We start from the raw sequence: 24942 nt of genomic DNA on the forward strand, positions 1-24942 counted from the left end.
TGTTTGTCAAAAAATAAAATTGTACCTGCGCATTATACACGAGTGTGCATTATAAAATGATACCAGTATAATGACAGACAATATTACCTCCTACCAAAGCCCACATACCAAATCACAGAATAGCCGAACAAGCTAAAAGCCAATTATTCTATCCCTTGTGTACCAGCTAGCCAACAAGATTCTGAATCAGTGATGAGTTGTGTGAACTACAAAGAGTACATCTGAATAAATGTCAGTATGCTAAGCTTGATACATAGAGTGTGACGTGTGACAATATCGTCCAGCCGAAGAGTCATATAAATCGGCACGATTCTTCAACCAGCGTCTCATAATCTAGAAATTCTCATCTCCAGACGTAACAGTGTTTATTTCCGTCCGACAAATGTAATTGAAGATCTGGCTTAATGTTTTCTATCCCACATGACATTTTTGACCAATTAGATTTCAGTAAACTCAGACACCGAACAGCAGCTGTAGACATTTTTTTTATTCTGTCAGACTTTTTAAAGTGTGTATGCATCGCGTCCAGTCAGATAGCTGATGAGATTATCTCATTTATTGATTTTCTTGCAAAGAGTGGTTAAAAGTTATAATGGTTTTACTAACAGATTGCAAAACTAGCTTAAGATTTTATATATTATGTGGTAACTATCCTAATGTATAAAACAGTTAATTTGATGATGTTTTAAAGCAGACATTTTAACTTTATAAAATTTGTGTGCTAGTCATTACTATGATGGTACAAATATTTCCTAGTAATTCATCAAATTACAATATGCATTATTACAAAATGTCTGCAGATTTATTAAATCTTTCTGCATCATACAATTTATTTACTGAACTGAAAGCCTTGAAGCCCTGATCAGAATTATGAGTTTAAAACCTATACTTGTAGCTTTCGAGATTGAAAGTTTACGGTATACAGAAACAAACAAGACAAAGACAGAAGACCAATCACAAACTAACACAAATGTCTATGCATATGGTAACAAAAATGTTTGAATTGTCACGCAAATGTTTGAAAATCATGGTGGTCACATAACGACGTATAAATCACTGTATCTATAGCCAGTGCTTTGAAGGTAAATACTTACAGGTAAAAATCTGAATGTTTACGTGCTTCAAGGTTCGCTTCTTCTTGTTTTATTTTTCGCTTCCTTTCCTCCTCATATATTTGTTCCTGGAAGATAAATGTAAAGATATACATCAATAATAAAAGTGAAGTAGCTATGAATAGAGGCCATTTTGTATTGCATCAAGAGCAATTAAAATCTTTCAAGAAACATTCAAGAGACTGCAATAGGGGAGATAACTAGCCCTATAGGATATTGTTACCAGGGTACATTTAAGAGAAAATGTAACATGAAAGATGACCAAATATAATTTTGGAAGGGGAGATGAAAAAAAAAGAACAACTTTGAATAGATATTATCTGTCAAAAATTTTTTGAGAGGGGGAATGAGTAAATGATAGAAGCTATAAGAGGGGAGATAATCCAATAATGAACATGACAGGGGAGATAACTTATTAAATCAAGCTATAACATTGTGAATATAAAATGTTACCAATCGTTTCTTTCTGTACTGTTCCTCTTCCTCTCGTCTTCGTCTTGTTTTTTCTGTAGATGGCGGTGGTGGACTCCGTTTGGCATCTGTGGTCTGGTGTTTAAACGCTGAAACAAAGGAAAGAAAAATTTGTTAACATTCTGATTTGGGTATAGCATTAAAATGTGGCCACATCATCCTTAACAAGGAATGACCTCTTTCTAGATGTATTGATTGATTGATAAACATATAAACATTAAAACCATTTCCCTTTGTCAACAACACAAACAGAAATTATTTCTTTATATGAAGTAATGTTAGTATTTGGACACTCTTGACATTATGCTAGTAACACTGTAAATGGATTTTCATATTCTAATAGTCGCAGTACTTTTCATAAGATATCTTTAAACATAACTGAATAAATTAAATCATGGATAAATACTGTAAATATGACACCTTAAGATAAAAGTTATTCATATATAAAATGATGAAATATCACAATTTTTTATCACTGAATTATAGATGAAAAAATGATGATTTTCTGTGTTACCAGAGTCGAAAAATCAAATCCATTGCATTAAATGAGAAATCTAACTAAAAAAATTCAAGGCATGAAAAGTCACAGGCAAAGGTAGAAAACACAAGCATTAGAAAACCTCAAGGTCAGGTTCAAGGTCAGACAGAAGCAGGCAGAAACACGTAGCATGCGAAAAGACGAAGAGGTACTGGACTTCCTTGTCTAACAGAGGAATGAAAAGGATAGGGATGTTCTCATGAACCCATTGTCTGAAGGCAGCAATAAATATCAAGGATTTAATGGCTTTCCTTGTCTAACACACGAGGGAACATTTATCTAAATAGTTACAATTTATGATTTAACTACTTCAGAATAATTACTCTTTTAATTTCCAATTTATATGTTCAGTAAAGAGATAACATTTTTTATAACATTTTTTTTTTTATTTTTTTAAAAAAAAAAATCTGTTTCTACAATCATCATTACTTTACCGTAGTAGAAATATTACAAAACAAGTCAATATAAATCAATAATTAATTGTTCCCTGTTTCTCATTAAATGTTCAATAATTTAAATCGATTCATCCTAGCACACATATTTCGAGGCAAAAACTGAACTACAGGCACATGCTTTTAATTAAAACTAAAATATTAATCACTCCGTGTTTTTGCCAACATCTTATTTTATGAGAACTTCATCCACACTGATCCCATATAAAGTAAATCTGTAAGCCTTTAGATTCTGTATTCCTGTCATCCACATTCTCACTTTCACTCAATCTTCAAAACTCCACACATAAAACTGGTTTTTGCACCAGCTTCCTTCAGAAGTGTCCATCATTACAGATACACAATACTTTTCCTAATTCAAAATTTTCCAGTAATTTCTTTCCCATTAGTACTACGAGTGTCTTAAACCATCTTAGGTGGAGTACAATGGAACATTCGTAAATTATTCATACCAGAAACGCATCACCTCCAACAAAATTTCTTCTGCTGCCTAACAAGAAAACGAATGTACGAGAGAAAAAAACCCAACATCCTAAAACATTTATAAAAAGGTACTGGTTCTTTCTTTTATGTATTTTTATTCAAAAAGAATCAAATCAAAAGTTAGATCTGTATTAAGAAATAAGTAAAAGAGAGAATTTAAGAAAGATTGCTCTCATTTTGAAAAGTGATGTCCATCATATCTAAATAATCTAAATTATCTTGTATAGAAACTACACTTCACAAAAGATTTATGTATATATATACAACTTGTCAAATGATTTTCTTTCAGATTAACTTACATTTGCAGGTAAACTGAAGAGGGAGTATAACAGTTTCTCTATAACTCTGCATTCATCATGCTTTATTGGTTGCACTGAAAATTTCACGAAATAACACTTTTAGCTTTCTTCTTTTGGCTAACTACATTTATACATTCTCTTCATTCAAATAAATTTATGATTGAAAATAATCTAGTTCATATGAATAATATAGTTCATGTAAATAATCGAGTTCATATAAATAATCTAGTTCATGTAAATACTCTATGTTATAATCCTGAAATTTCTATTCAAAACATGTCCTGAACTGGAACTTGTAAGTTCTTTTACCAGGGTACATGCTCATTTTTCCGATCAACTATGCTACACCAATCTAACATTTTTGAGATCTTCATAAGATGACATGCTTAATCCTGAATTTCCATTGTTTTTCCTATTCAAATCAAGCATTTCAATGACTTTCAGCACTGAACGAGTGCATGCAGACCTTGACATGCAAATCAACTTATCTTACAACCGGAACAAACGAAGCCTGAACTTCATGCTAGATTGGAGGTGTATGATTGATGAGTTATGATCCTATAATTAGTTTAGCTGACCCTATCATAGTGACCGCTCCTGGTCAACTTGACCATGCATATCAATAGACACATACTCACCCGAGTCATCAATATAACTCAACTCATCATCAAAAACTGTTTGAAAAGGTTTGAGATTATATATAAATTTAAAACTAAAAAAAAAAAATTGAACTAAAACAGGTCAAGCAGTGTTATCATTAACAGCGTATCAATGCTTTCAAATAAAGCGAAAACAAATACACACAGTTAAAAATGAACACAAGAGGCCCAAAGGACCTGGCTCACTCCCATGGTTTTCATTTTCATGGTACATGTATTTGGTTCTGTCTTAAGTAATTCAAATAAATAATGAATTTTGATTTGGCCCCTATCAGTCTTAAATATAGGTCAAGGTTGTACCTATTCAAAACTTTTTGTTCGATTATCGTTATTTTAACTCATTCACCTGATGAAAACACATTATGGCTCTTCTAAATCAAAAACTAGACCAGTCCATTATAAACTTTTAGGGCCATATGCAAATAAGCAAGATTTCATTTTCATGCTAAAAAGACAACAGACACTGCAACACAGCAGAAGTTCATCCGGCCCCTTAGGCCAGCTAATATAAAACGAAGCTGAAAATGATATCTATGTTGTGAGCTAGCTTACGCGGTGGTATATAACAATGTCGTATAGGAGGGGTACTACAACCCCAATGTGTGAACAATGTGTTATAATATTAGTGCAGCCAGCGACCTACAATATTTAGTAGCTTGTGTCACCACACCAATCTATATATAAATACACACTGTGACCGAGCAGACGGACTAAGGTACCTCCGTTAGTGAGACCGATCGGCGGGGGACTGGTTACCCCCAACTGCTCGGCAGCCGAAAGATTGCTTCGATTCTTTTTGTTGCTCGGCAAACGTTTTATAGGGTGTTTTCTGGCCGGAGGTATAGGGGATGGATTGCCATTTCTAAGGGAACTAGAACCTCGAGAAGGCTCCCATTTGATTGGCTGATAATGGTGCTTTGTGAATGGCTGTTGCCCTGGTATCATTCGTGGAAGAGGCGGGACTTTTGGAGGTTCGCATCGATCCTTTAGTTCTATGCATGCAAAAAGGGAAAAGAGAACCTCATGCATTAAATACAAAATAAAGAATAGAATTCACACAGAGAGAAAATCTGCGAAAATAATGGGAAAAACATATATACAAAGCCACATGTAAGAAAAAACACAGGAAAAGGAAATGTTAAGTGTTACAATGCAGGATTGGGATAATTGGAAAATTCATTTGACAATAAGTTCCAAAATCTAAGGCACATCCCTGAGATTGCATGCAAGACTTGTAAACCCAAACCAAACTTTGACAATTTCTAGATCAATCCAACCCCAAACTAAATGAAAGTGTAACCCCTGCTGCCCTTTCCTATACATGGCCATATACCAAGTCGTCATGGTGAAAACAAAGGGTTGGATGCTGTGCAGGAAGCAGATACAGATATTCTAGGGCATCAATACCCAACACATCCTTGTGTGTCGTGTCTTGATGGCAGAAAAGGGCACTTTCCATACTATGATCCGTCAATCATTTTTTCAACAACATTCATGCTTGTAATGAACAACATTCTTACATTCGCAAACAATTCTTAAATTAGAGAAATTTTTTAGAGACAATCATACTAAAATATCTAAATTGAAGCTAATTAAGATTAGATGATAAGCAGAAATTCTATGCTATGATCTATCATATACAATTAATAGATCTGCAGGTCTGTTCCAACTGGTACAGCCCATCAATGGAAAGCACCCGATGTTGCTGAGATGCAAAAGGGAAAGGCAAGCTATGATTCCCTGTCCCTTGTGACACAACAAAGGAAAACAGAAAACAAGGGTGAGGATGGATAGTGTTACCATGGCAACTACACCAGGTTGAGGCTGTCCCCATGGTGACTACATATATACACAATGAAGGATGAGTAATTGTTAGTAACCTGTTGCTGGAGTTCTCATAGGTGTGTTACTCTGTCTGTACTGGCCCTTCCCCTGGGGACGAGAGGGAGCTGGAGGTGGAGGATGATGTCCGATAGGCTGACCCCTAGGGACCTGTGACCTTTTCCTGTGTGGTGGTTGGCTCTTTCTCTGGGATAACTTGGCATCTTCTTGAGCCCACTCATTGCCTATGGTATGGATGAGCTGCATCTCCTGTACTGGGCTGTAGGATTTATAAGACTCGGACGAGCTGTTTGTATTAATTGGGGAACTGTCGTCAACAGTTTTCTCATCATTCCCAGTTTTATATCTCGTAAATTTGTTCTGGTCTCTATATTCTTTAAAAACAGTTTTCAGATTTCCAGATATTGTCCTTGGAAGGGCAAAGTCATTAAAATTCACCTTCTTTCTTTTGGAATCGTTAATGTTTGACTGTGATTTTGATGACTGAGATGCAATTGACCTTTCCTTTTTTAACATTTCAGAGAGGTCGGGCTGTGACCTTGATCTTGTGTAAGTCTCGTTGAGTGGAATATCATCTGGATGGTCACTGCCCTCATAACCATCTGCCGGTGACCTTGACCTTTCAGGTCTCCCAGTGTCACCATCTGGTGTAGGGGAAGGAACCCAGTCTCTGGAAAGGTCACCCATCTCAGTAGCGTCATTGTCACCTATTTTGATTATAAATGTTCCTGTGCTACTTGTCCGCGACGAGAGGCTGTCCTCATCATCAAGGTCAGAGGTCAATGCAGAAGTCAAAGGCGGGTATGTGGTAATTGTCTCCAATATAGGCTGTTGTTTACCATCCCAGTGACTGTGTACTATCAGACCATATGTATCCTGTACCTCCTGGTCTGTATTATCAGACTCCACATCCTGAGGAAGCTCTCCCCGGGCTGACCTCTGCCATACGTCTGCCAGGTACTTCTCAAGGATTGGCTTCCTCTGGGCGAACTTGCCTTGGGAGAATTCGTTGCCTTTGGCCAGATCCCTTAAGTTCCTCACTTTGAACTGGACATCCTCTACAGGTTGTGTCTGGTAATTTTTGTTTTCACCTCTGACCAAATCCTGTGTACCCCACCGAGTGTTGTAGAACTGTTGGTCTGCCGGACTAGCTGTCTCCTGGTTAGGATAATCAAACCCCGGATTTCTACCATCATCAACAACCTCTCTATGTAGTGGATACAGTTCAGTGTCCTCATCTCTTATATCCTGGCAAGGTTCTTCATCTAGAGGAGAGTACGCCCTGTTATACTCTTTATAATCTTGACCAACACTTGGTGTCACAGACTCCATCATGTCTTGAGGATGTTCTGGAAAACTCTGAGTCGCCCAGGTTCTAGAATATTCTACAGGTATCTCGTGTGTTTCTGATACATTGTCTTGACTTACAGGATCTGGAACACTGAGTGTGGATGGCTTGGTGTACGGGGCTGACATACACCGGACATGTAAGCTGGTCCTGCCCGTATCATCCTTGTACTCTCTCTTCTTCTCCTTCACGTAAATCTCATACTGGTTAGTGCTTTCCTCTATGTGTGTGCCATAGATAGCCCTTTCCACACGACGAGGACTCACAGCATTTACTTGTCGTGGACTTGTAGTATTAGAGCGAGGGCTAGCTTCCTCTAAGTCTAACCTCCTACGCGGGATAACTTTAGACTCTGGCAATTGAGGAGTCTCAACCTTGGTCTCTATAGGTCTAGCATATACCACAGATTTTTCACTTTCTTTCTCTGTAACTACCGAATTATTTTTCTTGGGCTCTGTTTTTACAGAGACGGATTTGGTTTCTAAATTTGTCAAAATATTTCTCACCTTACCCGAATCTTGAACAGAGTTAGCCTGATCTGATTTGGGTTTGTCTTTTGTTTTTTCGAGGTGATCATAAACGGCACGAATATCTCCTAAGGATTTCTCACGTTTCATCAGACCACGATCACTTTCTGGAGTCCAGGGTTTGTGCTTTTTTGCCGGTAATTTTTTAACCTTTTTAAAATCATCTAATTCTTTACCAAGCTGCTTTAACTCTTCCTCGGTCGTGAAATCTGTCAATTCCATAAAAGCACGATCCATGCTTTTTGGACGGGATTTCTTAGCTTCAATACTTGTGATTTTCTCCAAGTTGTGAAAATGCCTCTGAAGTGTTTGAAAGTCGTCAGACTTACCAGTGGAGTGCAGCAGGCCAGCTGTGTACGTCTGGTAAGTATGGGAATCAAGTCGTGACGACTTGTCGCTGCAGACGGACGCCTTTGCCGAGACTGAATGTAGAAGTGGTTCATTATCATCTTGTTGGTCGCTGTTTTCTTCCTCGTCTGGGGTAAAACACATGAGCTTAGACCATGGATCTGGAAGACCTTGTCCTTGCTTTTGTAAATCGTTGATTCCGTTGTCGTTGTAGGCATAAACCATCCGTGCCACTTGTGTAGAATCTGATTCGTCCATTTCAGAAGTAGGATATGTATTATCTTCAGACGTTTGGTAATAATCGAATCTTGGTGATGTGTCGCCATTCTCCTGGCTTTCCTGCCAATATGTAGGCTCATATACAAGATCATCTTTACTTCTTGTGTCATTAGTAGACACAGGACTTTCTCTGTCTGCGAAAAGTACAGGAGAGTTCCGATCTCCTGGGAGAGGTGAGTTGTCTAAGTCCCGTCCCCCTGGTATTGGTGACGCATTGGGTCGAGCAGACGAGCATCTGATTGTCTCTGTGAGCTGTAGGTGGCTCTTAGGTACAGAAATAAGTTCTTTACGAGGAGTTACAGTTGGTGTAGAGGACAAGGAATCTTCAAATTCATTATTTTTTCGTGGACTAACTGTTGGTGTTGAGAACGATGAGTCTTCATATTGTTCTTTTAGTTTTTGGAAACGATTCATAAATATTTCATCATCATCTGGATCAACATAATTCAAATCTCTGTTATAATAATATCTTGTCGCTGTTGGCTCCGTGACTTGTACAGTGTCCGAGGGCCCATCAGACTTGGAGCCCCATTCTACATTCTGTACCGGCTCACTGTTGGCCGGAGTAATTTGATGACCGAGTCTGAGACTGTGATGCGACCTTTGACCTTCAGCATACCTATCGTGTTCTTCTTGGTCAGATTCATTGGACAGAGTTTGGACACTTGGCTGAATTTGACCGGAGCGTATCTGCATTTGTAGAACGGATCGAGTCAACATTGTGGTGCTATTATTCCCAGGAATTTCAGTAAAATGAAAGATTCCGCTAAATTTATCACATTTGGGTGGGAGGTGAAAACCCTATATAACAGGAGCATGCCCGCGGGGAGACACAAAACACCATCCGTTTACATCCTGGTCTGAAAAAAATAGTTTGGTTAGTACACTGTTAACAGGTCAGTAGTTGGAACATATCATCACGGTTCAAACAGATGTACATCAAAATTAATCAGGAACAAAATTTCAAATGAAAACAACTTTTATGGTAATGACTTCACAATGAACAAACCAATTCCTTTAATTTTCTTTTGATGGAAATGCAATTTATCAAAAAATTGACAACAATGAAAAAGTATAATTAACTGCTAGGCCTTTCTGAATATATATACGTTTATATATAGGTGAGGCTAAATGTTCCAATAACAGAGGTCAAGGTCATGCTATATGTTAAAGGTCATACCAATATAGAGCATGCATCAAGCTTTTGAAGAAATTGACAAAATTTTCTAATGCAAATTCAAATATATCAAAGGAAACTATTGTTGGCAAGGGACATTAAATGGACAGAAAATACCAACTAGATTGTCACCAGGAACCATGGATAGCTTAACACAGAAAATCTCACAAATTCAGGAAGATCATTATCTGATCATATTCAGAAACAATATTAATACGGTTATATAGAAGAACAATCCTCCTAGAACCTTTTCTACAGAGACCTACACAATTTCACGGAAAAACCAAATGATTAATTTCTAAGCTAAAAAACTACATCCTAGTGATAGCTGTTCACTTTTGAAAGATCCTTCTATCGTTTGTTTTACTTTGACCATGATGATCACAGAAAAATGTCAAAGTTGATCTGAATGATCGCATCAAACTACTTGATCTTGGGGATGTTAATTGGGACAAATATCTGTTCCTGCATGCAGTGATATGGTATTGTTTCACCAAACATGATGATACGGCCATGTATACTAACAAACATCCAATCTCCCAAACCAGATGCAGCTTAATAAGCTCCATATACTTGTTTTAATTTACAGGTCTCATGCAACCCCAGGGGATGTCTTAATTAGCATCTCAAGTCTGGCCAACATTCTATCCCCTCCCCCTTACCCATATACATACAAACCACCTAAATATTGACAGAATATTAAGTATAATTCTTTCCTGACACCTTCAGCTCAATGAAGACAAACTTTAAAGTAGCACAGCTAATGGCATTGGCTAATTGGTTTTTATGTCAATAAATATCATTGTTCATTTGGATTTATAACTGCAAATGCCACTGATTCATTAAATATAATTATGGATTTAGATGGTTAGAAAATATAAGACATTTATTTCAGCCAAATTATTGTTCTAGAAACCAGACTTCAAGACAAGAACAATAGCAATCCATTCAATATTTAGACAAATACATGTACCTGGGTGATATCTATTTACAATTATGTTTTTTGTGATATATTTACTGTTTGCAAACGAACTCATGTTTTGTGGGATATGTGTTTAAATCAGAAAACAAAAAAATAGTCTAAGGATAATTAGATAGGATATGAAGGCAAGGAAACGCTAAGATAGAAAGTTTGGTATATAATAGAGGGATGATCTGGGAATATATAGAGGTTAATTATAGATTTCTATATATACTGGCTAAATATGTAACAAATTTACTATATGATTGGATACACTGAGTCTATATCCCTGATACCAGTTGGTGTGTATACATAATGAGCTACAAGGGGTGTTAATTAAGCAGAGAATCTACTGTAGCCAGGTATACCTTAGGTTGGAATGTACAGAGATGTGGTCGGGGTAGAGAGGGGAGTAGTACTCTATCACGGGGTCAATGTAGTCGATACAATGTTGATACAATGTTGCAGTTATATTTCACAGATCAATATGGATCATAAGATCAATCTTTAATGAAAATATTACTTTTTTCAAACTTGGCATTGCTAATAATGTGACTGTTAAGAGATATGTGTGGCTTATTTGTTAAAAATTGACACAAATTTTAGACATAGAAAGTCAAGTACGATAAACAAATATTTATGTAATTTGATTTTTGTTAATAAACAAAAAAATATAAATCAAAGGAAATAAGCAACTGAGGTGACGAAAATAATTTCAGGAATAACAGATATTTCAACAGAAAAGGATCGGCATGTGAAGCTAAATTTTCTGGTTATACTTTGAGAAATGTCGGTCACTAAGAAAATCAACACAACCCGACATGCTCATGTGTCGTCGAGGCGTGCACCAAGAGTATTACTAAGTGTGGCGGTACTTACTTGTGCCTCGCTCTGGAGCAGGTTTCTGTAGGCCCCGAATAGGGATATCACCGCCTTTCTGTATGAGTTTATAGGAATCTCCTTCTTCCTCAGCAGGTGGGGGCATAGGCGCCGGGGCCGACGCCAGACGTTTCCTCCCCTCCGTACTGAAACCAAATAAGTGAAGATTTAGTATACAGCATACTGTTTAGATATTGAAATGCTATTAGACTGATTTCGAATTAAGGTATTTTGTCGTAATTTTATTGATTTCCAATTAAGGTATTTTGTTGTGATTTTATTGATTTCCAATTAAGGTATTTTGTTGTGATTTTATTGATTTCCAATTAAGGTATTTTGTTGTGATTTTATTGATTTCCAATTAAGGTATTTTGTCGTGATTTTATTGATTTCCAATTAAGGTATTTTGTCGTGATTTTATTGATTTCGAATTAAGGTATTTTGTCGTGATTTTATTGATTTCGAATTAAGGTATTTTGTCGTGATCTATTGATTTCGTTTTAAGGTATTTTGTCCTTATTTTATTGATTTTGAATTAAGGTATTTTGTCCTTATTTCATTGATTTTGAATTAAGGTATTTTGTCCTTTCATTGATTTCAAATGATCATTATGATTTCATTAGACTGAGTTTGGTCGTACATTGATGTTAATGTATAATCAGTTAATGCACTGTATGTTAATCCATTTCACCGAGTGATATTTAGATGAATAAATACACATATAATATCACAGTTCTAGTAGCATCACTTCAGGGTATATGGCTTCAATTCTTCAATTATATTAATGTACTTAAAGCCCACATATTATCTAACACCAACCATTTATCTTCAATTTCTAAAAATACATCTTATCTAAAGCAAATCAATTGGCATAGGACAATTTTCTGTGCAAACATAGAATACAAGAACATTTGTTAAAATTGACATTTTGTTTTTGCCAAAGGGAAACATGCAGATATACTAAGTGTAGAACAAAAGAAGAATGAGTATGTACTCTTTGAAAATTTTATCGTTGATGTCCAGCATCCGAGCTTGTTCGGACACCACCCGATACCATTGCGACAGACTCGAGAGGTGTTCCTCTGAGGCTCGTACTCTGTCCACCTTAGGACTGGGAGGGGCAGGGTACAGGCCAGACGCATAGGGACAACACTGCATGGCGGTTACATCCAAACGTATATGCACAAATAGTTGGTAGGAATCATCTGATGATTCCAAATTAAATTCCACACAGTTACAGATACACTCCGAGATTCACTGACAAGTGGTCAGTCAAATTGATTCACAGCATTGGTCGATAAAGAGATAGTTCTGTGCAAACAGTTCATCTATCCCAAAGAAGTGGTTATTCAGAGACGGTCTTGTACAAAAAGCTAGTATTCCACAGGGTTCAATCTGGACACATTTAAAAGCTGCTGGTCACTGAGTGATTCTGGACACATATGAGCGTCCAGTAAAGGTCATCCAAATTCCCAACCTAATTTTATACCAATGGTATAGGCATAAAGTCACAAGGGATTATTTGAGTTGAGTCATCTCCATGCACACCACCCATAAATAAACCATTCCACGGTGTTGATGAAAGTGTTAGGGAAACATTAGGTCAGCTGTAGTAATTAACTCCTACAACGGGGACATAAAATCCATTGTTATACATCAGGACGGTCATTCTGGGCATGGCAGTACCCTGTATTGTCCACCTACATAGTGGTCACTCTGTTGGTCACTCGGTTCAAATTTTAAGACATGCATGAATGCTTATTGTCCTGCAAAACAAGATGACCTCAGGCTATGTAGTCCAAGAAAGTTTTGTAGCCCGATATTTTCTGATGAAAATCAAAGACAGGATGTTGATAAGAACTTGTAGTACAAAATAAGAAAAACTTAAATTTCTATATTCCAAAGTAAGATGTCTGAATGTGTTAAGTCCACTGAAGGTTTTGTATTCCAAAATTCAGGATTCTAAAGGCTGTTTTAGTCCAAGATAAGATGACAATGAAGTTTCTGTATTTCAAGGTAAGAAATCTGAAGACCTGTTAGTCCAAGATGAAACTGAAGAATCTAAAGTAAAAAGTATTCAGACTCTTTAATTCCAAGATAGATGACAATGAAGGCTATATAATCCAAAATCAACAGTCTGGAACTTCCGATTCCAAGTCAATGTTCAATAATCCGAAATTAGAAATCACAATCCCGGAGTCTAACATGAAGTATACAGAATGTTCTATAAACCAGTATATAAGAAGCCTGTTGTTTCAGTAAGAATGTGAGCTCTCCCCTCCACACACCTACAGTAGCTGTCTGATTGCCAGTCCTCACTGTGTGTGACCAAAAGTCCACAACAGATGGCCAGTATTTGTGTTGTGGGTAGTGATTGCATTAGCCCATTAACATCTTAATTACTTATCATAGACACTCCACGTAGCTTGACCAGTGGTAGGTATACACACATGACCTGCTTGTTGGCCACCGTCCAAGCCATACATTGAGGTCCAGAGTCCCCAGCCTAAGACAGACTACTGCACATGTTGATGAAATCATAACCCAGCAGTGTGTATGTTTATTCATTAACAACAGTATCCATATATCTATATATATACCACAACATTATAATTGAGGTAAAATCCCAGACATTCATCAGTGGATTTACAGTTCTCACCGATTACTCATTTAAATTGAATGTCTGTAAAGAATAAGTTTCTTAGCTTTATATACTTCATGGGATGACAAATCAAATACCCCAGCATGAGACAGGCTAATTATGAAACATCAGAACCACTTGTTTCCTGAGAAGTCATTAAATGTTTGGCATATTTGACCCTTGTTTGTGGCCACCAAATGAAGGTCAAGGTCATTGATTCAACAAACGTTAATTACTGTGGTATATTATGAGAAGACAAAATGAACAAACTTTGTAACCCAACAACTGTAGGTATAAAATACTAATGGTTTTGTTCTTCATTAAGAGGAATCAAAATGATAAAATACCTATTGACCTCTGTGACCTTGAATGAAGAACAAGGTCATTCCTTGAATCTAAAATGGTAGCCCTATAGGCCCAATATCTGGTGTCATGAGTTGGTGAAAATTCATTCAAATCTTCTGCATATTTGACCCTAAATGAAGGTCAAAGTCATTAAACTGACCATGTTAGTACCGTACCCAACATCTTTCTTGGACTATAAAATGTTTAACGCTTTGTAAAAACAAGAACAAATATAGAATGTAGATATTGTAAATATAAAACCATCCAGAAAGTGTCAGTACGACATGTAGAAAACACCACATAAGGATTCATATCTTCTGTGTTCATCAACAAAAATTACATATTCATTTATTTTCCTGAATGAAAAATAATTTTGAAAATGAACGTACAGAATTCAGACTTTATACACATGAGGGAGAGAGTATTTTTGTAACCACATAACGTTTTGTCTAATGTCTAAATAATTGTGATAGGACGGATACAGATGTCTATTACAACCATTTACATGTTTATGTACTCGGTATGTACAACAACTGGATATAAAATAAGTCTAAAACACACAAAAAAAGATCCTCCAGCTCCATTAGGAATAGCTTGTGATATATGGGGCATGACAATCAGATAGGCTTTTCATAAAACACCAAAGACTTTTAATTTCCCCATAAATTGGCTTTACACATCGAGACGCATGTGTACACGGTGTGAATGTATGGTACATGTTTTATGTACATGTCAGTCTGACTCTATACAAGTAATAATAGTGGTGACTTTGTTTTCCCAATACTTAATTACTGTGTTTTATAGAATATGTCCCATGAACAGTCCGAGTCAGTTGAGAGTTTTGATGACTGAAAAATGCTTCACTATACAGCCAGTACTGTAAATCATTTTATTTCCATGTACAATTAAATTTCTTAATTTCGCAGGCAATACAGAATCGTGAAAATCTATTGATGCGAAAATATTTTAAATACAAGTGAAGTAAATAAATAGAAGAATAGATCATGAAATTAAATTGTCATGAAACAGTCCTTTTATACATATGAAAACCTGATATAATGTCACCACAAAAATCAGTTATTTTACAGAATCTGAAATTTTCTCCATTTGGGTTTCGAACTTTCACCCTAGCGGTTAAGAGCCACAGTGGTAGAATGTCAGATACCTTTCCAGTTTTATTCATTATACATTACATCATATGTAAACCAAATTTAGCTGACTTACACATTTTAGACTATTCAGTTCCTTTGGATGAAACCTTCCACAATTAAGATCTAATGATATTCCAAACTCTATCGCAAGGGATTACATTTCATTTTGAATTGTTGTAGAGGTGGGTTCTGTTTCTGGTGCACAGGTCAAACACTATGTACTTCTATACACCCACATACCAGTATACATGGTTTAAATGTGCGGGTGAAATGCAATGATGGCACACAAAGGGAAAATGAATTTCATTCGTGGAATCATTTACATTTGATATAAATAATTCACAAAATAGCATTTGTTACCAAGGTTACCAAACTTCAAATTAATGCTTATCAAACTTCAACTTGTATGCAAAAATACGGGTCTATAATATATAATGGAGAACAAATTGATTTATCTCCCTAGACGAAATTCATCTCAAGAAAACATTCTAGCCCTAAGGTATTTCTAAGAACTAAGATACATCAATATTGTATATATCAGTATATCAGAAACTGATCAGACATGCATCACCAGGTTTGAAACTCTCTTTCGAATACAAATTGAATAAAACAGATTATCTATCCAGATAATCTATTTTACATGAAGAATTACATTGAACTGCAAACATTTACTGTAAATCAGGTAGGAATTTCACCAACTAGGCTAAATTTAGTTATCATTTTTGTGCAATTCTAATGTGATTTCAACAGAATATATTAGGGGTATGCCAGATTTAAATTTGGTAACAGAATCCTCAGCTATTTTTCAAAACCTGTGAATAATATTGAAGTTTTGAAAACAAGATGTTAGATGATTTTTTGTTGTTGTTTTTACAACTTTCTCATTCCTTGGGCCCTAACCCAGTGTTATAATTCCTGGTTTTAGTCTCCAACATTATGATGCCATAGAAATTGATTCGATAGAGAAATTTGATAGATTGTGATGTGAACAGATGAAGTAGCGACTCGAATATTGACAGAAAATTGTTGGTGTCCCAGTGAGGACAGTCAATGACGCGGCTATTATCAACACCCTCCATGTCAGAACATCATTAGGCCAGACACTTTTAATGAGCTCAGTATTAAAAAGATTTCACCACTCACAGATTAACTTTCTCAACGATTGTTACCATGGTTACCGACCACTGATGTCATTATTGTTGACTGTGGTATCATGGGACCAGCGTTATCACATTAATATAGAGGGGAAGTGTTATTTGTCAACTCAATTGTAGCTTCAGTTAACTGCAGCCTTGTACATTATATTTTTTTTTTTTTTTTTTGAAAATAAATTTGAAAGGATTGCAGCTTAACTTTTCTAACATTACACTCATTTATAATGATAATACGGTAAGTGCTCTGAGGTCTCTTTGCAGACTTGAGCTTATTTACAAAAATTTTGAATCGACAAAATTCAAAATTGTAATACTAGATTATCTCCCCTTGTTTGACATATCACAGAGATAAAATCTATACCAATCTGCTGATGATTCTGATATTCTAAAAACTATTCCTGCTTAATACTGTGTAGTTATTTATGTCATCCATCATATTACTATTTATAGTAACATTATCTTTATTTTTTAAATTCAATACATAACTTGGACTAGTTGTTGGAAGACTTTAACACATACCAGTGTTATTATCTTGTGAATCTGGTTTTCTGGGAGTGATACATCATGATATTCAGAACAGGACCCACCCATCTCAGGTCAAGTGCTGTTACATGTTCCGTACATAAACACACACACGTTTATTTATATAAGTGGTCTATTACATAACACTTAGAACATTAACAACACATTACCTGCTTCAGACGCAAACAGTTATTGTAATGCTTAAAATACGAAAAACAATGAAAAACCCAAAAATATCCCAGCAGGTTACAGCCTTGTGTCTTATAATGTATGAGGTGAATAAAGAAGCAAAGATATATATGTATCCCTCCTATTTCAATTTCAAACAATTTTATTGACAAAGGTCTCTCTTATTGGATAGTAGAAAAGTATGGACTGATGACATTGCCTTGGCACACACCTTCAGTTATTCAAAAAACATTACTGACCTTTGAGTTGAGACTAAACCAACCTTATTACAGAACAACATATAGCAGCTTTATTTGATACATTTGTAACTGTAAGTTTCATCACAATGTCTTTGACAGTTTGGATTTGAAGTCATGGCTAATATCAAAAGATAATCAAGCCAGAAAATGACCAGTAAAAATCCATTATATCTCTTCATTTGGATGGGATTGGGTCTTAATTAATAATTTAAGGTAAAAGGGACATGGATGCTTATTGTGTGAAATATGGTATATATCATGATAAATATATAACAAATCTCTACCTGTTTATTGCCTTGAATTCAGGAAGTCAACAACAACTAAATGAATATGCTAATCAGATTCACAAGGTCATACGAAAATTAAAGGGAAAAAAAGGTGTCAAGTAACGAACAGCAGACTTTGAGAAATCTTTATATTATTCAGCAGGTTACATAACTAGACACCATAGCATTTGTACCAGTGTGTTTGAATCAGCAGACGGCGGAAAAGTTGAATTGCATATATTTTGTATAAAACGTGAATGACTGAGTAAATATAGGGTTCATCTTCAAAGGTGGACTTCACTGATACATACAACCAATTATGTGTACCATCAAACGTAAACATTTCTGTATAAATGTATACTTATAACAAAGCATGTATACCAAAGGAAGCGTGCGTCTGCTCCTAACAGAAAGCACTAGATCTATATGCAGAACGTATCTCATGTTCTTCCATGTTATTTTTTCACTGGAAATGGTTTTTAGTCGAGGCACATTATATAATGTACAGTTATCAAAACTTGGGGGTTATCTGAAGCCGTATAGTGATTATATATATGTAGGACAATTTGAGAGAAAACAGCTGACACACGATAACGATAGTATATATGTAATAAGGAGAAAGCATGCATGTACTGTTACAGACATTTTCTGTACAGACTGTTCTCATGGAAACCTCTCTAACAATCTATTATTAATGGTTGAACTTGAAAACAGGCAATATAGCTTGGCAGGAGCAATATTTACTTGTTTGCTGAAACACAATATTTGTTAATTTGTACCTGCAGAAACTTGCATTATCGATGTTACAAATAATAACCTAGCTGAATTTCGAATCATGTCATTTATGATTATATTAAGGGCAATTATAACGACCTTCCACAATCACATAATCAATACCAAGAGATGCATTGATAGGTACGTTTTTACCTGTAATTATCACACCTGTTCAGCAATCAGTCGGTCTGATTTACCATAGTACAGTACGTGATTAGTAATCACATACACCTCAACACACCTGCCATATTTATGTGTGATAAGGGCCATGACGGCCCTTTGTCCAGGTGTTCTTCAGGGGTCATCCTTTGTCCCATTTATATTGATCACCATATTGTATCATTAATAACGACATCGTTCTTTGTGTTATACTGTCACAATGTCCTGCTGTTGCTAATAGCCAAAGTCGATAATACAAATACTGCAATTTTAATTTACAGTAATCACAATGTTTCATGGAATAGCTGGAACTATAATAGATTCTATAGCAGAAATTCTGCTTTGAGGTAGACTAAAGTGATTTAATCAATATTTAGAAATGAAATAAATGTTTCATTTCAAAGGATATAAATCCCTTTATCAGAACCTTCAGAGAATTTAACTAACTTCCTTGGAAGAACCTATACTTTTTTGACATTTTATATTTTTGAATATTTGTTTATCATAAAATATCATAAAGTTTCGGAACTAAAATCTGTATTTCTAATGCTACTTATCACATTTAGAAATCCTTCCACTAACTGATGTATATAAAAATTAAAATCAATATTAGTGTGCTGAATAGCTTTTATATCGTTTTATACGACAAGTCAGTTCTGATTAAGCAGAAATAATGCTATTAAAACGATAGTTAATCCTACTCTTCCATAGAAAATGAATCTGAGCTTAGATAGGACACCTTTACAGCTTACTACATTGAAGTGTATTGACAGGATTGCTACCCCATGTGGAGTCTCAAGCTCTCTGTCAGAGCTCTCACTTTCTACAGCTGACGGTACAGCTATGTTATTGATTATTACAAATTAAGTCAAAACTGTATACAGCATCAGCTTGCATGTATGTACTTCTATCTACAAATATCATCAAATACATAATACATAGCCAAATCACTTTCTACTAAGTGCTTTGCTTGGCAAGGTAAACGCTGACCCGAGATAAACGGTTCCGGGACCCTGATGATTAATGATGATAAATCGGGCCATGTGACATTGGTCTGTTGAAGGGGACAGTTCCCGCCCTTTTTGGTATCGAGGGAAGAGGGGGATGAACTGTCCAGAGAAGTTACAACAATGGACAATAGATAGTCTTTTCTCAGCCATAACAGTACAAATGGTCTGTTTTGTTGAATTGGATGGATGTCACTCTGTTTAAGAACAAGAAACTAACAACATACCTTGGTCTCAGGTTTAAGAAGACAAGGTTTTAAAGAGTATGTGAACACATGGCTAAATCCCACCTGTATAAGGTTGGAGATCTCCCACAATAAACAACGTCACCAAACCGCAAAACCTCAAATGTAAACAAGCACATATACCCACTAATAAAACACACTTCCATGAACATGATTCAATGAAATAAGTATATAGATAAATACAATAAAGTATATATAAACATGTAGTTATGTTTACATGTTATACATTTTGAAAGTTTCATATGAAAATGGCCTCAGACCACCAACTGTTGTCGGACACGAGAACCACACGTGTAATAGCTAGCCTGCCATAATACTATAACCATCAGACCACGCCTAGCAGATATATCAACCCTCCCCCCCCCAGGGGCGGGAGAAAAACAGTCTATAAATAGATAATGAAGGGCAACCAATGACTATATCTTACCTGTACAACTTCTGAAGCATCTGCTGCATGCTGGGTAGTTCTATTAGCACGAATGCTTTTTATATCGCGACCAACACATTCAGCATCTTACATCCATCACGGATTCATCAATAATTCGCCACAACTGTTCTGCAACATTACATCCAGCGTGATAGTATCCGAGGAGATGGCAACACAGTCCCGGCCTGGGCCAAGCATTGAAGCACGGTCGTGTCGCCAGCGTGCTGGTCGAGCTGTCCTAGGACTATCACTACTATACACTTGTTAGATTTTCTTGAGACTTTCGACTGATCAGAATAACATACCCGACACACACTTCCAACACACACTAAATCACACCACTCCAACTGTGAGAAATGAATTAAAAATTAACTTCAATGTATCAAAGCCACAGAGAAGCAATATATGGATGACCACTCGGGCGTGACAGCTACATGTGAACTGGTCGCTGGAGCAGAACACAGTCTGCCGCACTGTCACTCAAACGAACTTAATAAGTGAAGAGCAGGGAACTCTAAAGCAGCACAGCTACGTAACTGATGATGACTCTGAGAGTTGACAGATCCGGTTACCTAGACCAGGTGACCAGTGGTCATTAGCTATATTGGTCAGTCGGTGGCCTCCTGGGGCTGACACAAAACCTTCGTTAACAGACCCTAACACTGACTTGGCTATTCATGTCCCTTTGTCATTATGCATACAGATTATTTAAATAGGCTTCTCTCCACAAGGTGCCCTTGACTCCTCAGGCTGTAATGTTTACCAAAGGACATGTCCAGTTTGCTCTAGGCCAGATAAGGGGATCTATAGCGGTGCATAATTGATAATAAGGGTATCAACAGATTAGGATTTTATTTAAACAGCCAAAACATCCTTGTCCCCTTAATACACTACACACAGGGCACACACAGCTAGGGCCTGCAGCAGCCGACACTCTGCCTCACCTAGCCTCAAATTTTTACATTTTAATACAGATGTAAAAGGAGAAGACAACTATAACACAACTACACACATCTTAAGTTACATTACATTCCTAACCTTTCTAACACTTTTATAAATGCTGCATCAAAATTCTATTTAAATATTCAATTTTTGGTTTTATTTGAATTTTATTTGAATTCTCCAAGCTTACAATGCTTTTTGTAGTTGACTTATCAAAAGAGACAACATTCCTCAATCTCCAAACATTTGGTTCCCCTCCACCTCCCAAGTTCATTGTGTCCCCTTCTTGACCTTCAAGATCATAACCATTTTACCTTTCACTATGGCTATTTGAGCAGTATTTATTCCTCCTGATACCATCATGAGACCTGGACTCGTATTAGCTCAGCACCTATCAGTCACACCCTTTTTTATGGCCTAATTTCACAGGAACATCCATTCTAGATCTCCAAATAAAGAATCTATTGTCTTCAAAAGGAAAGTCCAAACATTTTTTCATTGACAATTTATTGAACAAGAGCAACAAATTGTGAACATTGAGAATCCCCACAACATGTTGACCTATTCACAGGCCATGACCTCTAATAAAATAGTAATTTCAAAACTTCAATACTGAAAAGTTTGAACTTGTTTGTTCAGCTATAAATAAGTGCCAACTACATGTGTCAGAAAATAGATTTTGTTCCACCCACACATAAAGCTGTAATTTGTCCGCTGTCCCCTGTGGCTGAGCAGGTATTCTGATACCTAGAGTTAGAGCCAAGAGTACCGCTCAGGAAGATGTCTCAATCATACGCTACTGTGACAAAGATATCAAGTTTCTATAGGGAGAGCAAATTGAACTGGCAGAAAAGTTTATTAGATCTTCAGTCCAGGATTCAAAAAGATCAACAGAAAAACAACAAAAGAGCAAAGACATTTCAAACAAATTTGTCTATGCTAATACCTGTGAGTTTTAAATGGGCGACGTTAACATACATTCAGCTACATAAAACACGGTTACCTACGGTGTGTAAATAGCTGAGGGCTAAATGTAAATAGGTATATCAACATTAAGGTGAAATGTGTAGATTTGACGATTATTGTTCCATTTAAGTTGTGGAAACATGAACACAACCCATTCACATGACATCGATGGACAAAACGACTTTAGCACATGTCTTGATCATGTCATGTCTCGGAAATGACAGTGATGATTACTGTGGTAAAGTCTCTTCAATTGCACTAAATCCTCAACCCATGGTCCTTTAAATGGCCATAAATCAGGGATGAAGTACACGCTAACTATAGAGAGGTAAATAAAGGTATGAAAAGGGTGCCTCTCCCTTTACGTATAACCCATAATTATAAGTAGATAACAGGGTCCATCCGTTTGCATATACACCTCAATCAAGGTCTATAATTGTCTAATGATGTGTTTACATAGAGCTACAAATACTTCAGATATTCATTGATAGATTGTGCATGACTCTTGGTGTGATTTGCAGGTTTTAAACAGATAGTTATATATAAAAAGGTTTATCACATAAAAGAGCCGTTTGTTTTCTAAATAGAATATTCTTTTCCTCGCAAACAAGGTCAAGGTCAATCTTATATTTTTAATTTCAGAGACTTATATTCCTATATGTAGTAGCTGAAGGCATAACTAATTAAACACCAGCCATCTATCAGTTGAACAAATCCTGAGTAAAAGTCAAATTCTTCAGAGAAAATATTCAATTGCTATTTCTTACATATTCCTTTTCGGTTATAAACAAGACTTGGATGTATTTGCTTAAGAAATGAAAGCTGTATGTTCTCAAATTTCAAAACTTAAAATTGAATGTGTGAAAATCTACAAACAATAAACAATATTGCATAGTAGTTCATGCCGAGCAGCCATGACTGTGCATCTCTCGGACACAAATCATGTATTTGTCAGATTTACATATCTGAAAGTGATCAAGCACTTATATGTTAAAAGTGCTCTGCTCCGAATTCATAAGTACAGTCAGTATTGTCTGATAATTAAAGATTTTCTAATTAGCAGAATTAACATCAATTAATGTTTAAACAAGCCTAACATTTGTAACTTACATGAAAGTTGATTGGACAACAGCCTATAGTTAGCTAGGTTAGGTTTGGGTGTCGTTTGAGATCTATACAAAATTATCTATGTAATCAACACTTATGTGTAAGGCGATCCTACATCACATCGATGTGATAACATGTATTTTCACTTATTAGATTATACTGCCGATAACAAGTTAACAAACTGTTAACAAACACCAGTATTGTTGTATCACAATGGAGTTTACCTATACATGTACACATAAACACTTGCACCCTCTATACTGTTACAATCTAAAACACTTTTTACTCAGGGTTAAAAGTACTTTTAAGTAAAACAAGCCACACAAAAAAATCACTTGTCATCATTCCAACTTATGTACGACTGAGTCGATTTTGGATTAGTTTTACATCCTGCTAAAAGCTTTACCCATGGTCAAATGGATGTGACAAGTTCCCAGAGAAAAACCTTCAACCTACATTTGATATCATGGTAACAGTGACCTATGAGGGCTAGTACTAATGAGACACCTTCAATACAAAGCCACAGAACGCAAGAATCTGAACATATTATGCAAGAAACTACTGAATGGTTCAAATCATGGCTTGATATATTTTTCTCTCTTCTACAGTTTGTTAAAATCAGTAACCTACCACTAGCAATAATTACATATGGCTCTGGGCAACTAAGCGGTGAAATATCTCCTATTCTTAATGATCTTAAAATCATCCTTTTTTTCTGCTATAACCTAAAATCAACATTTTTATTTCCAGAAATCTACCTTACGGCCAAGTTGTCTGCTCGTTACAAGTTTTTATGGCTCACTTGTATATAAAGTCCCTGACATTTTATTGCTCTGTATAACTGAAGAAACTTTTTATTTACAGAATATCCAAAAGCATAAAATTTTCGATAAAAGTGATAAACTTCCTTGTTCAATAATCTCTGAAAGATACTTGACAATTTACAGGCCGTCGTAATCCTTCCATTAATATTAGTGATACGGAGGATTCCGTATCATGATCTAGTTTCAAAATGATGACAGTCAAGTATCATGCTCATACAGAGTGACAAAATGCTTTAACTTCGTAAACAGGAAGTTATTATTCATCTTGTCATAAAAAATGACAGAGAGAATAGACAGCATCACAGACAAGATTATAATTAGTCTTATCACAGCAGTCTTGGCAGTTTGGCCTGGGTTTGTATGGTCTTTTACATACATATACTTCCTAGTTTTGTTAATAAAGGCAAAGCAGAGTTCCAAGAGAAAAATCTCCACTCAGTCATGTAACTGTCCCCACATTGGTCTCAAACTCATGATCCAGAGGTGGGGGGTTCATTAAAGGTAGAGATATACCAGACACCTGAACCACTTAGTAGCTGTAGTCTAGGAGTGCAGGGTTGGTGATATAATGTTAGACACCTTAACCATTAGGCCACTACTTCCAGGTAG

At 36.1% G+C, this 24942-nt stretch overlaps 1 protein-coding gene across 1 annotated transcript in view; it reads right to left on the bottom strand.

Annotated features, from left to right (window-relative positions):
- The window catches only part of LOC138324400 (uncharacterized), a 108355-nt gene that overhangs the window by 8457 nt on the left and 74956 nt on the right, over positions 1-24942 (bottom strand). The window contains exons 24-27 of the mRNA XM_069269465.1: positions 11376-11521; positions 4734-5006; positions 1566-1672; positions 1095-1180 (exon numbers count right to left, since the gene is read on the bottom strand). Coding sequence (XP_069125566.1) covers positions 1095-1180; positions 1566-1672; positions 4734-5006; positions 11376-11521 — 612 coding nt within the window. The remainder of the gene's footprint in view (positions 1-1094; positions 1181-1565; positions 1673-4733; positions 5007-11375; positions 11522-24942) is intronic.

This window comes from Argopecten irradians, chromosome 5 (assembly GCF_041381155.1).
Source record: "Argopecten irradians isolate NY chromosome 5, Ai_NY, whole genome shotgun sequence".
In the NCBI taxonomy this organism is placed as follows: domain Eukaryota; kingdom Metazoa; phylum Mollusca; class Bivalvia; order Pectinida; family Pectinidae; genus Argopecten; species Argopecten irradians.